We start from the raw sequence: 15863 nt of genomic DNA on the forward strand, positions 1-15863 counted from the left end.
CTGCGGGCATTCAGCATTGCGACTGGCGTGAGTGTGATCGCTGTGAGCCTCGTTTATTCCTCCGGGGAAATAGATGGAGGAGAAACGGAAGTAAAGGGAGAGATGAATGCCCAGCGCGACTTGTGATCGCGCGCAATGTTCCCGACGCGTCGTCGCCGTTACGGGGATGGAGGCCGAGGTCCGGGTGCTCGCATTCGATCGGGTCTCGCGCCTCAGCGGTTTGTCATTTCGGCGCGTGAATGACGTGTTGACGCGTCCGGTCCGGCCGCAGGTCTGCGATTCCGAGTCCCCGCGAACCCGCTATTAGTGGTCAGTTAAGCTAATTCTAATAAATCATCTCTGTTATCTGACCGAGATGGACCAGGACACAGATCAGGATCAGGAGACACAGTAGTGTTTCGGGTATCGAAAGTCAATTAATTAGACTAATGTGAGACGAGAACGCCCGAAGTTTGATTAACCGACCGTGATGTTGAATGAGAAACGACGCGGTTGTTCGACGTCTTCTCGCGAACGGAAAAAGACGAAACTCCAACGGGGAGAAAACGTGCGGATCTCCGCATGGAGCACGTACTCGAGTAATTTAATTGCTCGGCTGTACATTTAGCCGATTCGATTCTAGTCCCAATGCCAAAAGTATCACTGATCAATACCCCAAGTGCGATTACTTGCGGTACATCACCTTCAGATATCCTCCCGCACGATTGAACATTTGACTCAATAGGGAGAACTGATGTCAGAAAGCATATTATGTGATTCATGAATAGATACTTATAGGACACGTAACGCGTTATGCAGTATTGATCCTGCAGAATTTATAGATATTATGGTTTGATAATAAAGTGCAAGCGACAACAAATGATACACTTGAATACTATTAAGATGTGAGACATTTTGTATATTGGATGTACTTCACTTTGTATGGCTACAAACAGAAATGATTACATGTAAATTACACAATTTTCTATTTGTTAGAAGCTTATCCATAATTTAAAATCTAGAAAGAATATTTTCGAGAGTTTTTCCATGATATATTTCAATACGTACTTACTGCGAATACGATAGAAGAATTTTTTTAGTTATATTAGAGACGTTAAAGTCGATGATGTTGTAATCAACGAGCGATTACGGAGAGGCGTAATACAAAAGGATATAATTGTCGATCTTATGTTAAATGCCACAAGTATTATGGATCAAAGTGAGGGAAATGACGTCTCTGGCGTCTCAAATAAGGCAGAGGTTTCCCCGAAATCAAAACAGAAGAAAAAGTCCCTCTGTCGCATGCTCATGAACAAAAAGACCAAGGTCGGCTGTCTGGAGTCCTCGTACAAAGATGGGGATTCAAATAGGAACTCCAAGATAGAGAGCTCCCAGCATGGATCTCAGACTAGCACCAAACTATCCCTATGCTGCGCTATGACCGAACGTAGCAGAACACCACCTCAGAGCTTGACTATTAGCAGACTTTCCCCGATGACATTGAGTCATACCTCGGTCAAGTCTGAAGTAGCTTCCATTGATGAGGATCGTGGAACGACCATAGTAGTTGAGCATCAGGAAGAGACGCATGTTGCAAATGATGAGGCTCAAGCAGTTCAAGAGACTGTAGTCAGAAGGAGTAATGTAGCAATGGGAAAGGAGCGTCCTAATACTTACATAGAAGGTAAGCTTCAAAAATCTATTACAACACTTAATTATTCAGATATGAAAATACATAGTAAAAAACGTTTTATGTTCGTGTTGGAAATGGTTCACTCAAGTCCTTGTTAAAATTTTGCGTTGAATTTTTAACACATGTGATTAGGTGATTTAAATATTTTGTGTTAAATTGATATTTAACATTTTTAGAAATGTTAAAGAACACTTAGGTGTCAAAATAACACAATTTATGAGTAATTAAGTGGACATACATAAAATTATATGTTTTAAAATATAATTCTAATATAAATAAATTACTTATTCATTTTATTGAAAAACATGTTTTCTACAGTTTGCTTATAAATTGTATTACTATTATCTTTTTTGTGTTAATTTCTTTACTTAATTTTGTGTTATTTTGTAACATTTTTCTTGTGTTAAATTAGCAAAGTAAATGTTTGAATAGGTTATTTCGGGCATGTAAAATGTGTTAAATTTGACACAAATTTTCCAATTTGTGTACGAAGTAAATAAAAAAAAAACTATTCTACACCTGCATTAAAATCAGTTCTTGTTAAAATTTTTGTATTTAAATACACTTGAGTGTTGATTTAACGTTTTGTGATTATGTTATTCAAATATTTTATGTTAATTTGACACTGTTTTTAGTTTTAAAATAATATTATTTTTAAGTAATTAAACAAACATAACATAAAAATAATATAGTTTTAAAACATACATTCTAAGGCCCATTCAGAACGCGCTTACAACGATATTAGTGCTATAGTTTAGTTACGTTACGCATACTATAGAATTTCGGAGATAAAAGTACGCTTTTATTAATAAAAACGCATTCTGAATACGGATCTAAGCTTGTAGTGTAGTTTTAAAAAGTAAATTATTATTTATAATGTAACATTTATAAATATTAATTTTACTAAAGAAAGATACTTTCACAATTTTTTCCAAATTGTGAAAGTGTTAATTGTTACATTTTTTGTATTAATTTTTAACATAATATTTGTGTTACATTCTAAAATTTTGTGTTAAATTAACACAAATATTTGGGAGAATCTTTTGAGATACGTCAAGTATATTAAAAAAACTTCGTCCATTTTGTCGCACACAATTATGAATTGTATATCATTTTTTAGATAACAATATTTTAAAAATATTAAAAATTAAGAAAGTCGTTTTAGATCCTCAAATCTCTGCCAAAAGCAGTTCTAGTCTTTCAAGAATGTCATTCTGTTTGTCTGATAGCTCATTGAAAAGCTATTGAAGTTGAGAATTATTTCACTAATATTCTCCTTGGAAGGTATCTTTTAGCACAATATTTATTGAGATATACATCTTAGATGTCAAGTGAGTGACACTATGTGGGTAACCAAACTCAAAGTTTAGTTAGATGTGAACATAGCAATCTACAGTGCAGATACTATTCTTTCATATAGTGTCACTATTCTAGATACAAGAATCTTGTTAAATGGAGAATAGATAAAAAAGGATCTAGAAGTATTTTTAACTACATAATAAAAGACCATCTATTAAAAGTATATTGCAAGCAAAAATAGTAAGATTAATATATCTTGTACACGTATGATGAAGTTCTAATATTAATCTACAGCTGTTTTAACTGTTGATGCTTATGCAGTTTTAATCTACTCTTTATGCTTTACAATTTGAAGTATGACTCATCTTTATATTATAGGTAATTCTAATATATATATAATATACACACACACACACACACACACACACACACATACACACACTTACACATATGACAAAGTGTTTCCTAATTATTGATACAACGTTTACATGAATTAAACTGATTGTGAGTCGAAACGTCTTCTACCATTTTGCAATTTTTGCAAATTTTTTTAGTTACCCAATCAATAGAATGTCTAAAATAAATGCATAAGACAACTTTAAGACTTTTTAAAGAAACATCTTTAAAAAAACCTCTTAAAGATATCTTAAAGTTGTCTTATGCGTCGATTTTAGACATTTTGCTTATCGGGTAACTAAAAAAAATTGCAAAAATGATAGAGAATTTTTCGATTCCTTGTCAGTTTAGATCACTCTACCTACACACGAGCGCTGTGTCAATAATTAGGAGATGTCATGTATATAATGGACGAAGTTTTTAAATACAAATTTTGTCAACTGTTTAAGAACATTCCGTTATAGCAAGCAAGTCAGCACTAACGAAATAATAATATTCAGAATAATGTTAATTTATTCTACAATACAATAATGTATGGAGGGGAAAAATGAGAAAGAAACTTCAGTTACCTCATATCTAATTTCAACTAAGCGGCACTCCTTTTCTTCTATACGCATTTTGCAATGTAGTTTGATGATGATCAACTGACCTTGTCCATCCCCTCCATCTTACATTCTAAAGCGTGGTATTCACTATACATGGCAGAGATAATAGTTCCAGTTGACGTGGAGTTAAGTAAGGTTCATCTTTAAGATTCGTGCACGTGTTTTTCTTGATTAATGAAAGTGTGAATAATTTACCGAAAATGTCGAACAACAAGAGAAGGAAAAGTTTTTTAAACAAGTTACGTTGCATATTTAAGAAAAAAGACAAGTTAGGAGAACAGTCAGATTTCTCTAATAAGCAGGAAAAAGTATTTGATAATAGACAAACTGATCATATGGGAGGTGCATCATGTAGTTCTGATCAGAAAATTGCAAAAGCTGTTGACAGTGAAATTTGTATAACAGTTCCAAGAAAAAGTTTGTCTGAAAAAGAAACACATATCGATAAGAATTTATCAGAAAATTATAAAAACGTAGTTACTATAAAAAGTGAAAGTTTCAGGTTTCCTAATGTAGATGATGACATAAGTGAAAAGCATCAGAACGTTACAAAAAATAAGCAGCTGGATTACAAATTAGAATCAAACAGACATATGAATACAAAAGTTACTTTTCTAAAACAAGATAACGATACAATAAGTTCTCGGTTATCTCTGGAAGATACTGAGAAAGTGCATCACGCTAATGGAACGAAAAATTACAATTCTGACTCTAAAAACGCAATATTACAATCTCTTAACAATACTAACGTTACGAGCGGTACGCGCAAATTTTTAGTAAAAGAAACAAAAGCAATTTCCCAAGAGAGTAGTGAAGATAGTGACTTCTCTGCAGACTCAACGGAAGACTCGTTCGAAGATTCTTCAGAAGATGAAAACGAACATCTGATTGAGTCTGAGAAAACTCAAAAATACTTTAAGGATGAGTACTTTACAAAGGGAAAATATATCACTTATTTCTTCCTGGAAATGGAACGGCAGTTCTACAATCCTAAAGATGTTTACTGTATGGTTCAGTATCATGTTACTGAAAAACCAGAGAAAAAAGGTACAAAATATATACGAAATTCATACGATGCTTAAAATTTATAATTCCTTATGTTTTTGCTAGTATTTTATATTTTGTTCCTACAGAGTACCTATTAAATTTTTTCTTCAAAATATCAGCATTATTGAAAAATTAAATTGGCAAGATGTATTCTGCATACTTTAGTTCTGTTAAAAAAATCATATATATAATTATTTTATGTTTAGATTAGATTAGAAATATGATACATTTAACGCTGTGATGTTGTTTGTGCGCAGCTATAATTGTTTGTACTTTACTTATCTCTTTCTCTCTATCTTTAATTAATTTAGATTACTAGGAAATATGTGTACATATACTTTATAGGGTGACTGTATGTGTTATATATAGCTATTTAAGTTAAATATATAGGCTATTACTTATGTTGGAATTAGAATAAGTACAGTGTTACTTAAAGCCAATTTGATTAATTGCTTGATTTAAATTCTCGAGCAATAATTGGCGCGCTGTTCTTTTTCCAAATATATTAATCAAATAATTATATGGTTTTACTCTGGTGTACATAAGCGTATGTTTAATTAAAAAATATAGTTCAAGATATTTATGTCTATCAAATGATGACAAATCTCATCTAATTTCATCGTGTTACGAATCTGCACGTTTAGTGCCAAGACTGCAATAGGCGGCAATTGAAACAATTTAGTGTCATTACGACGGAATGCTATAATTTTGTTATGAAATTAATTGTATATTTGCTCCATCAGTATATATGTTCTGCGGTGTATGTCTTTTGCTTTCGAAATATAATGAATGATTCTTTCTTTTGCGCAATTATAATGCACAATTTCCATTAATAGAACCTCACGCGTAATATATAATTTTAAATTGTTTCAGGTGAATATTCTTCCTCCGGATCGCTATCGCCGAGTATATCAGGACAATTACGCCGTAGATTGCTTCATAGGAGATCAGCAGATAACTTGATTGTAAACTCACCTACAAGCTCTTTGAGACATTCTAGTCCAGATTCTATTAAAAGTGCACCGATCCATCATAAACCACGTTCAACGTCCCACGATGCTCTGTCCAAAAAGAATCGTTACTTTCGTCAAACGACAGGGGCGTCTATGGATAGCTTGGCAAAGCAATCATTACTTGCTGCACAAGTACTTAACTTAATTCCTACTCAAAAAGCACGAGAAAGGTACATTTTTCTTCAGAAAATTATCTGAAATGATCATTATCCGATAGCTAAAAGTAATTGAATTTTGTAGGAATTTTCTTCATGGAAGAATCGCCGCTAATTCCTTACTCGGACCAGTGGAACTTGAGAAAGTATTACCTAATCGAGAATTAAAAATTTTTATCGGCACGTGGAATATGAACGGACAGACCCCGCCAAAGGAATTGAACGATTTTATGTTGCCATCCGACATAGAGACTGTTCCCGATTTGTTAGTTATAGGGACACAAGAGTCATGTTCCGAACGACATGAGTGGGAAGCAGCTTTGCAAGAAACTGTCGGTCCTTCACACGTGCTACTAACTAGCAGTAATCTCGGTACACTTCACCTTGCATTATTTATAAGACGAGACTTGATTTGGTTCTGCTCTATTCCGGAGGAGGATAACTTCTCAACGAGAACTGGAACGGCATTCAGAACGAAAGGCGCAGTTGCTATAGCTCTCATGATATTCGGCACCAGCTTTCTCTTTGTTACCGCTCATTTGACCGCGCATCAAGACAAGGTAAAAGAACGGGTCAATGATATAAAGAGAATCGTTAGAAATCTTGATCTACCTAAAGAACTACCTATCAGGCACAAAAGCAAAGGTATTAATGTCAAACGTTAAAAAGCTTTAAAGTTTTATATTTTGTGCATTATATATAATAAATATATATCGTATTTTTCACAGATGTAACACAAAATTTTGATTGCGTGTTTTGGTGCGGTGATTTAAACTTCCGTCTAGCTCAACCGAGAGAGGAAGTGATTCAATGGATCACGAATACCTGTTTTCCACAAGAATCACCGATAAATATGCGCAAAGATCAGTTGAAAAATATGTTAAATGAAGGCGCAGTATTGCGCGGTTTCGAAGAAGCTCCAATTTTGTTTCCTCCTACCTACAAATACGATCCGGGAACGCAGAATTTTGATTCTAGCAGTAAGCAACGCACTCCCGCGTACACCGACAGAATTCTTTTCAGAGGGAAAGGTCACACCAGAGGATATATTAGACGCGTTAGCCACGAGAATTCTAGTTCTAAGGACGGGGTTATAGAGTGCTTGATATATGATTCTGTTCCAAGTATGTGCACGTCAGATCACAAGCCAGTCTGGGGAGTCTTTAAAACCACATTGAGGCCGGGTATCGATACGTACGTGTCTGTTATTTATTGACGTTTAAAGAGATGATGGTCATACAGCTTGAATCCTTTTGTATGTACTAGATATAATCTATATATACTGCTATTTATTTTCAGAATTCCGCTTGGTGCTGGACTTTTCAATCGCGAAGTATATCTAGAAGGTATTAGAAGACGCGCGGCGGCGATGGATGATTCTCTTGAAACTTCAAAAGTTTGTTCCATTCAATAAAGAAATTCAAAGCTATTATGAGAATGTATTAGCAGAATGGGGGTAATGTATTATATTTATAAAGATTTGTTTTTTATTATAATAGGCAGTATGAAAGAATGATCGCTTTATACCATTCTTACAATAGATGTCACGTTTCTTTTGTACGATTTATGTACTCTGTACGCTAAGTCTGTCCATTTTTATAGCGATGACGAGAAACACTTTTTTTTAGTGAGAGTTGTATAATAAATTACAATTACTAATGAACACCGTAAAAGTCTAGTCAAACAGTGAAATAAATTACTCGTTTAATGAAATGAAATCTAGATGAGGATTTTATAAATGTACCGTGATATGTTCCCGACATTCATATTGTGCCACAGATATTAGAGAAGTAAAATGTTATTTGGCTTTATGTGGCCAATTTTGTCAAAAAAATTACATTTATTTTGTAACACTGCTAATTTAGTTAGGCAAATTTTTTATAATAATTCTATATTGCAGTATTTATCAAAATGTGTAACTCGACTCAGACGTTAAAAATATTACATAGTGATCTAAACTAATTTTATAAATGATGAGAAATTTATAATTTACTGCTATGTTCTAATGGAATAATGATAGTTATTTATAGATCAAATTTCATATAAAATGGGTTTTCTAGTTTCTATGTTCGATTAATTTAGATATAATACAAGTTATATATAGATCAAACTATTGGGCCAAGAAGGTATTAGAGCAGGGTTTCTCTAACTTTTGTGAATCGTGATTCACTTTTTAAATAATAAACTCTTACGATCCAGCTAGTGAGTATGGAAAAGCGGGAGGACAGGAGAGATGAGAATTGATGTATTTATACTTAATTTTAATTTTGCTTTTCTTTTAAAATGTTGTGTTAAATATGCTTTTATTAATACATTTTTTATGTATGAGACGTATGTGAAAAATGTGCTTATTTCTTATATCTATTAATAATAATTTTAATATCAACATTAATACGAGTCATTTTCAAATTCGAACTCTTTGATAATTATAATTTATTTTGCAATTTAGTTTTAATTCCTGGCCATTTGCTGAAAAGTCAATTTTACATATACAAAGTCGTGAGAGGGAGCAGCACTCTTACTATAATGAAATGTAATTTAACATTAAAAAATTTTTTGCGACTTAAAAATTTACCAGTGAAACACGACCCATATTTCGAGAATCCCTATATTAGATAATTAATATTCGCAAAATTTAAATAACACGTTTGTTTATTGTTTATTAGAGATATGCGAACTATTCGAATACGAATCGAATCGAATTAAGTAAGAATCTCTCTTTGTGTACTATGGACTTAAACAAAAATATAAAGATATGGACTGTGCGATCCGTATCTAAGTAGTATTCAAAAGTGGCCGATAAAAATGAGAGAGAGGATCGTGGAAGACGGCCAATCTTTACCTCTTTTTATTTCTATTCCATTTAAAAAGCCTTTGATCTCTATTAAGTTTCTTTTCCTTCCAACCAATGGCTTTTGTGTCGACCAAATTAGTCGCATGTATAATGCGTACTAGACTCGTATTGGCTCACACCCACCGACTTGTAACTATAGTTTTATATTTAATATTTAAATATTGTACATATATTTTAAAATAATACATCATAATTAATGATCTTTTTATATATAAAAATAATTTTATTATCCACATGTTAAAATTCAACTGACCATATAATTATGTTGTTAATGAGTTAAAAGTTATGATTCGATTCGAATCGGTTTGATTCGAATTCGAAAAAAAATTGGATTCGATTCGATTTGATTCGGAATAAAAAAAAATCTTGATTCGTACATCTCCATTATTTATATTCTTATTTACTGGGACTACTTCTTGTGTAAAATCTTAACAAAAGATTCAAAACAGTAGAATATCTTTCGCTAAATGTTTTGTACATATAGGGTGAATCTTAATAGCTGTTCCAGCGTTTTATCATGGAAGATGAATATTTCACTCTTTTACGCGTAGTCTCTTGTGCTCCTTTCAGATGTAGTCTATAATTCATCTCACATGGTAAAACATTGATACAATTATTGATATTCACATTGCATCTCTCTCTCTCCCCCCTCTTCCTCTATATTTATATATATATATTCACAGGATGCCGCACATTTTGTATGACACCCATTAATAATAAATTTCTGAGATCATTTCGAGAAAGAAATCCTATAATAATCAAAATATTGAAGGTGCAAATAGTTTTTAAATGATTTCATGAATTTACTATTAACAGATGTCACGCAAAGGAGTCTGAGACACCCCGTATATGTATAGTAACTACGTTAGTAACTAATTGCTAAATAGCATGGTCATGTTAAATAATGTTGTGTTATCGATTTTAAATAGTCTATAGCGTTAAAAGATAATGCTCTTTGATAATGAGATACCCTACTTCTAATTTATTGTAGAGAATAATGGTAAAAATTATGACTAATTATAAAACCCCAAATACAATATTGTTACACAATAATGATATATACACAAATAATATAAGCACAAATAACTAGTAGATCTAATGGTTGCTATATCAAAACTATAAAAAGACAATTACAATGTGAATATATAATATGTGATGTACTATAAATTGTAGTTGCATTATATAATTTTTAAGTAATTAACTATATGACTTCTACATATTTACATTATTTATTTAGAAGTATTAAAATTATTACACAATTTCTTAAAAGTACAAACATATACATATATTTTTCAATTTAATTATGATCTTATGTATCTTATCGGTTCGTCTTTATGATAAATTTTGTTGTTACTTTTTAGTCTTCATATATTTCACATTATTCTCAAAAATCTTATATCTAATACATGAAATAGGTACGGTATGTCATGTATCTAAGGAATGCTGTATGTTCCTCTCTTCTCTCTAATATAGTAATTGGAAAAAAACAGAACAAAGATGACTGTTTGATAAAAGAAGCAATATGCTAATTATTAACAAAACAACGTAATGTTTGTATGAATTGAACAATATAAACTATAAACAAGTTAATTTAAGTTTAAGTTAAACTATAAACAAGTTATATATGTATAAATATTAAACTCCACAATATTTGGAGTGGTTTTTAATATGCTTAAAAAGTTCTACATTATAGAACATATATAAATGTTTAATAGAAAAAAGTGCTTAGACCTAATTAAAACAAAGTATTGAAAAAAAAAGACAAATATATAATGTACTACATGTTAGGCAATAAGTTTAGGTGATATTAAATTGTAAGTATTTTAAAGAAAATATGTGATTCAATGATATCGCTTTTATTATCAGACATTACAATGTATTCAATTAGGAGCGAAATATTCAAAGTTGGAACATGATTCTGGAGTATTCACACTCCAAACAAATAATCAAAAGATTAATCTTAAATTGGAAAAATATTTCTATATGTCTTGATAGAGGCATTTCGTGTCATGCGTCAAATGCATATTTTAGTGACTTGTGATGACTTCTTCTTTGTAATTGCGTAGACAGGTTGCCAAACAAGGTGCCTAAAAACATCTTTTACTGTTTCTAAGCCTTCTATAATGAAGCGAGACTAAAAACTGTCGGGGTCAAGATTTTTAAGTCTATTGAGCAGGTTGCCTTAATCATGCCTTACTTAAATCATTATATATGTAGTTACTCTCTCTTGATCTCTGTGCACGTACAATTCTCTTAAAATTATATTTTATTCAGATTTTCGTTTCGATTAGAAAAAAAAAGGATGCGGTACAATCTATGTTGTAATTTCTTCTCTAGTGATATTTAAATAAAATTTATTTAATTTCTAAAAAGTGAACATATTTTAATACATGATTTGGCTTGTAACATGTTGATTACTTTATCTAAACCACATTAATCAAAAGAGCAGCAAAAGAATATTACAAGGTTTTCATATGAGGTTTCATATGTAGAAATTATACACAACATAGGTTGTTGCCTGTTGTATCGTCTCCATTGTAAAACATATAAATTTAGTTTAATAAACGTTAAGTAAAAATCATTCAATTCATGCATACAAATTTTTTTATTATATTTGATTTTTGTAGTGTATGATGTAAATCATGATACAAGTAGACAAAATGTGTTCTTGCGTATGTTTATTTGCTTTAGTTAATCAGAGCTTGATCCTTTTTCAGCGGACTTTGTTTCAACACCTGTTATGACAGATATGATTTTGACAGATTATAGAGCATGTTAAATTATAAAATGTATAACGTACTATGTTTCATATTGATATTATTCACTTGGGTTGTTTCTCTATCCATATTTTTCTGTATATATTTCGGTTACTGAGAAACGAAACAAAACTTACTGATTCAGGTATATTTTGTTGACTGATTATTGCGACTTTTGTAACATTTCACAAAACATCATTGGTATTACTATTTATTACTTATTATTCATTTATTATTTATGTTTCTCGGCACTCTTGAGCTAAAATCAAAAGTGTAATCAGCGTTTGTGTTTTTTTTGTCTTTAAATACATATATTAAATTATTAATTAATCAAACATTTCATTTACTCAACTATTGGTCGATTAAATTATATTGTTTTACTGTGTAAACATCGAACGTTATTACATTTATTTGTTATTATTATTTATTACCAGTTATTACTTATTTATTTGCAATCATTTTAAATTGTATGACAAATACGCGAGCCGCATGTTTTAAAATGGCGGAAAATAGAGTCAGCGCGTTTCTATTTACGTACAAACTTGTCTTACAAGCACACCTTATCTACTTGCATCAAGGATCTGAATAATGCTACCTGCCCCTTTTTCAGTTATCTTTGTACTCTTGTACTGTGATACATTTTTAAACATACAGGGTCAAGCAGTTGAATCTGACAATTTTTTCACGCTTGACGCAAAGGAATGATAAGATTTAAAATAAATCGCGGAAATAATCTTTTAATATTGTCAATGATTTATATGAATTAAATATTTAAAAATTAAGTTCTTGTAAATAAATATGCTTATACCTAACTACAATTTTTCATAAAAAATTGTTCATTATTTCGTAAACTTGAACATTAATTTAATTTTAGAAATTCGCTGTTATTTTTTATTTGAAAAATATTTTGAGGCTAATTTAAATATCTTTTCTTTGCGATATTTTTCTTAAAAATATAATATTATTCACACAATTTTTATATATCATAGTTTATTTGAAGTGTAATTATAAAACACTTCCTATAAATAATTTCCTAATTTACTTTGCAGGGACTGTATGACCAATACATTCTTAACAAATTAACGAAAAATTGTTAATCGAAATTACAGTATATTATTTCTAGAACTAGACTTGTAAATAAATTTTGAAGAATTATTCTTATTGAAGGTTTACGAAATTACCATTCCATCTAATATTCTTTCATTCAACTCTATATAAACTTTTTATAAAACCAAGGATCGGAATCGAATGTAGGAATCAACTTTATCGTTTTTAAACGGAATTACATTCCTTGAAAAGATCGTTCCTTCTTACACAACTAATAGGGAATAAATACTTTTGACCATCAAGATGAATCTTAAATGCTTCAATAATTCGATATGAGTTTATATGTATATTACTAAATTGTAAATAGTCATGTAAATTGCGCATCGAATTGATTTTTCGGTTTTAAAACGCACAATTTCTTCATATTTTATTTGTTACTTTAAATGGTTTCAATTTATCATTTTTACGAGTTTAAAAAGATTGTCAGATCCTATCGCTGAATCCTATACGGAAAAAACAATTTTGCTAAAACATCTAAAAATTTATTTTTTTCATTTGTGGTAGAAAAAATTCTTATGTAAAGAATTCCATAAAAAAATTTTCACCAGACTTAAAAATAATTTTATGTTATCAAAATAAACGTTTGAGCACAATGATAAAGCTGCAAAAAGCTTCTAGCAATTAGTTTGAGCAGGGCCGTTTCAAGCAGGGGTGCAACGGGTGCAATGCACTTACGACGGCTCTTTAAAAATAATCGTACAACTGTTTGTGTGATTTGATCATAGCCGTGGTATAAAATTCATTTCAATTTAATCAAAATTGGTTCGGATTGTTTGATAGAAAAATAAAGTGATATAGTGGAACGCTCTGCACCCGTAAATCTGTAAAATGGCGCTAAATTTGAGCATTTTACGTAATTATTTTGATGAGGCCCAATGAAATTATTTTTAAATCTGTGTGTATATTTATAATTAAATTTTTAGATACTTGCAAAACCATTCTTTCCGTGTAGTGATGTCTTGTTATCGGAAAACTGCATATGTATGTGCGTACATTCATCTAATTAATAATCGTAGTAAGCGCACAAATGACACATCCAAAAATCATCAGCGCGAGGTACATGAACTTTTTTTCATTAAATGCGTCGTGTATAAAAAGATACACGCTTATACTGACGAGATGAATTCTCGTAACTCTCGCCAAAATGAATGGTAGAAGTTCTATTTGAATGTATTTAACTATTGTTCAATACGTGCTTGTACGTTAAATAAACAATTCAAAATCCACCGTCATTGAAAAATGTTTACAATTTTTATTCAAATCTATTTCTATACTCTCCAGCCGAAAGACTCTAAAATAAAAAACTAAAATTAAAAGTAATAATTTTTCTTAGAATATATATTATCATTATTATTTTTTTAAATTTACAATGTGATAAATTTTTCATCAAGAAAGTGTTATGTATTTAATCTTATGTTTGACTGGCATATAGTATTCTGTTAGAATTAAAAACAGATGCAGGAATTAAAGAGCCCCGATTGCACACATCGTGTATTGCGCATATCCATCGCTGGTTATTTTAAAAATAAAATATTTTCATTGATAAAGCAGTGAAAAATTACTAGGCATCATCTGATGTAAGTGATGTGTGCAATCTGAAATGTAGGCAAACGGGATCCTGTCCTCCATTAATTTGTTTACAGCCTTTATGATTATGCCTTACCGAGATATAATACTACTGGAATGCGGTTTATATTGCCTTCGTTAAGAGATCGGATATCGAGAGAGAGCATTCCAAGTTTTATCTTTTTTCTTTCCCAATTTATACTCATTGTCAGTTATAATTGCGCATTTATAGTAGACGGTAATGCACATGAGAAGTTATAATTACCTGGTCAATTAACGTAATAGAGTATGGAAGAAAATAACAAAAATGTAAATATTACCCTACGAGGTTTGGTATACAAAAAAAGCTAAGATGACCACTCAGATTTCTCTATGCTAGAACTTAAAAGATAAGTAACTGGTTGGAGATTCAGAGCAACGATAACCGATAATGCCCGTTTAACAATAGGGTCGCAAATGAGAAATTAACCAATCACAGTTGAATATAAAACAAATACTCGACTATGATTGGTTAATTTCTTAGGCTCTGCACACAATGGAGGAAATATTAGGAATAAATAAAAAATAAAGTCCAGTTGTGTAACAAAAAGAGGTTTAATTCAATGGCATATAATAAAGACGGTTACATTACATACGTTTCGACGTCGATCGGATCATTTTCAATGTTACATTAATCATACAATTACAATTGTATTCGGAAAAATTATTGGAAAGTATAATCTCTTTTAATAATCTTTGTGTCCTGTTTCATAATGTTATATATATGTCAAAATTACAATATCTACTAATCTAAAAAATAACCGTAAAACAGGAAAATTATTGTTACGTTTAAGAAAGCTGACAGAATATAAATGATATATATCTTATTTTAATTAAAAAAATTACGCTAGCAATTATTGATCTAAAAATTAGTGGTTGTTAAAAATTGAAATAATCGAACTTGTCATTGAATTATTCATTAATAAAAATTCTAAAAGATAACCGTTAACAAGAAAATTAATATTACGAACATCAGAGTCAACCAAAATATATATAATGTACCTTATTCTAAAAAATGCTGAAAGTCAATTAATAAAAATGTGTGCCACAATAATTATTAGTTACTATAATTATAGAAATAAATATTTGTTCCACTGTGCGTAGGCCCTATCGGTTTACAGAGAGCAACGACATAAAATAGACCAAGCATTCTGTTTGTAGTTTGAAACCGAAAGTTGGCAGTTTAACTGGACCCTCTTTCTATCTTGGCTGCGTTCCATTTAACACTACAAGCTCGTGAAATCATTTTATCCTTGTTGTTTATCTAATGTCAACAAAGAAAACCAATGCTCGTGAGTGTTGCGAGCGTTAAATGGAACGCAGCCTTGAGAAAGCTGGTTCTACATTAGTTGCA

At 31.0% G+C, this 15863-nt stretch overlaps 1 protein-coding gene across 1 annotated transcript; it reads left to right on the forward strand.

Annotated features, from left to right (window-relative positions):
* The first annotated feature begins 1188 nt into the window (after nt 1-1188).
* Nucleotides 1189-7637, forward strand: INPP5E (Inositol-3-phosphate synthase). Its single transcript, XM_018537445.1, has 6 exons — nt 1189-1663; nt 4807-5019; nt 5893-6202; nt 6273-6832; nt 6916-7381; nt 7487-7637. The coding sequence occupies exons 1-6, from the start codon at nt 1189-1191 to the stop codon at nt 7599-7601; spliced, it is 2139 nt and encodes a 712-aa protein (XP_018392947.1). The 3' UTR covers nt 7602-7637.
* The last annotated feature ends 8226 nt before the right edge of the window (nt 7638-15863 follow it).

This window comes from Cyphomyrmex costatus, unplaced genomic scaffold, assembly GCF_001594065.2.
Source record: "Cyphomyrmex costatus isolate MS0001 unplaced genomic scaffold, Ccosl1.0 scaffold172, whole genome shotgun sequence".
In the NCBI taxonomy this organism is placed as follows: Eukaryota; Metazoa; Arthropoda; class Insecta; order Hymenoptera; family Formicidae; genus Cyphomyrmex; species Cyphomyrmex costatus.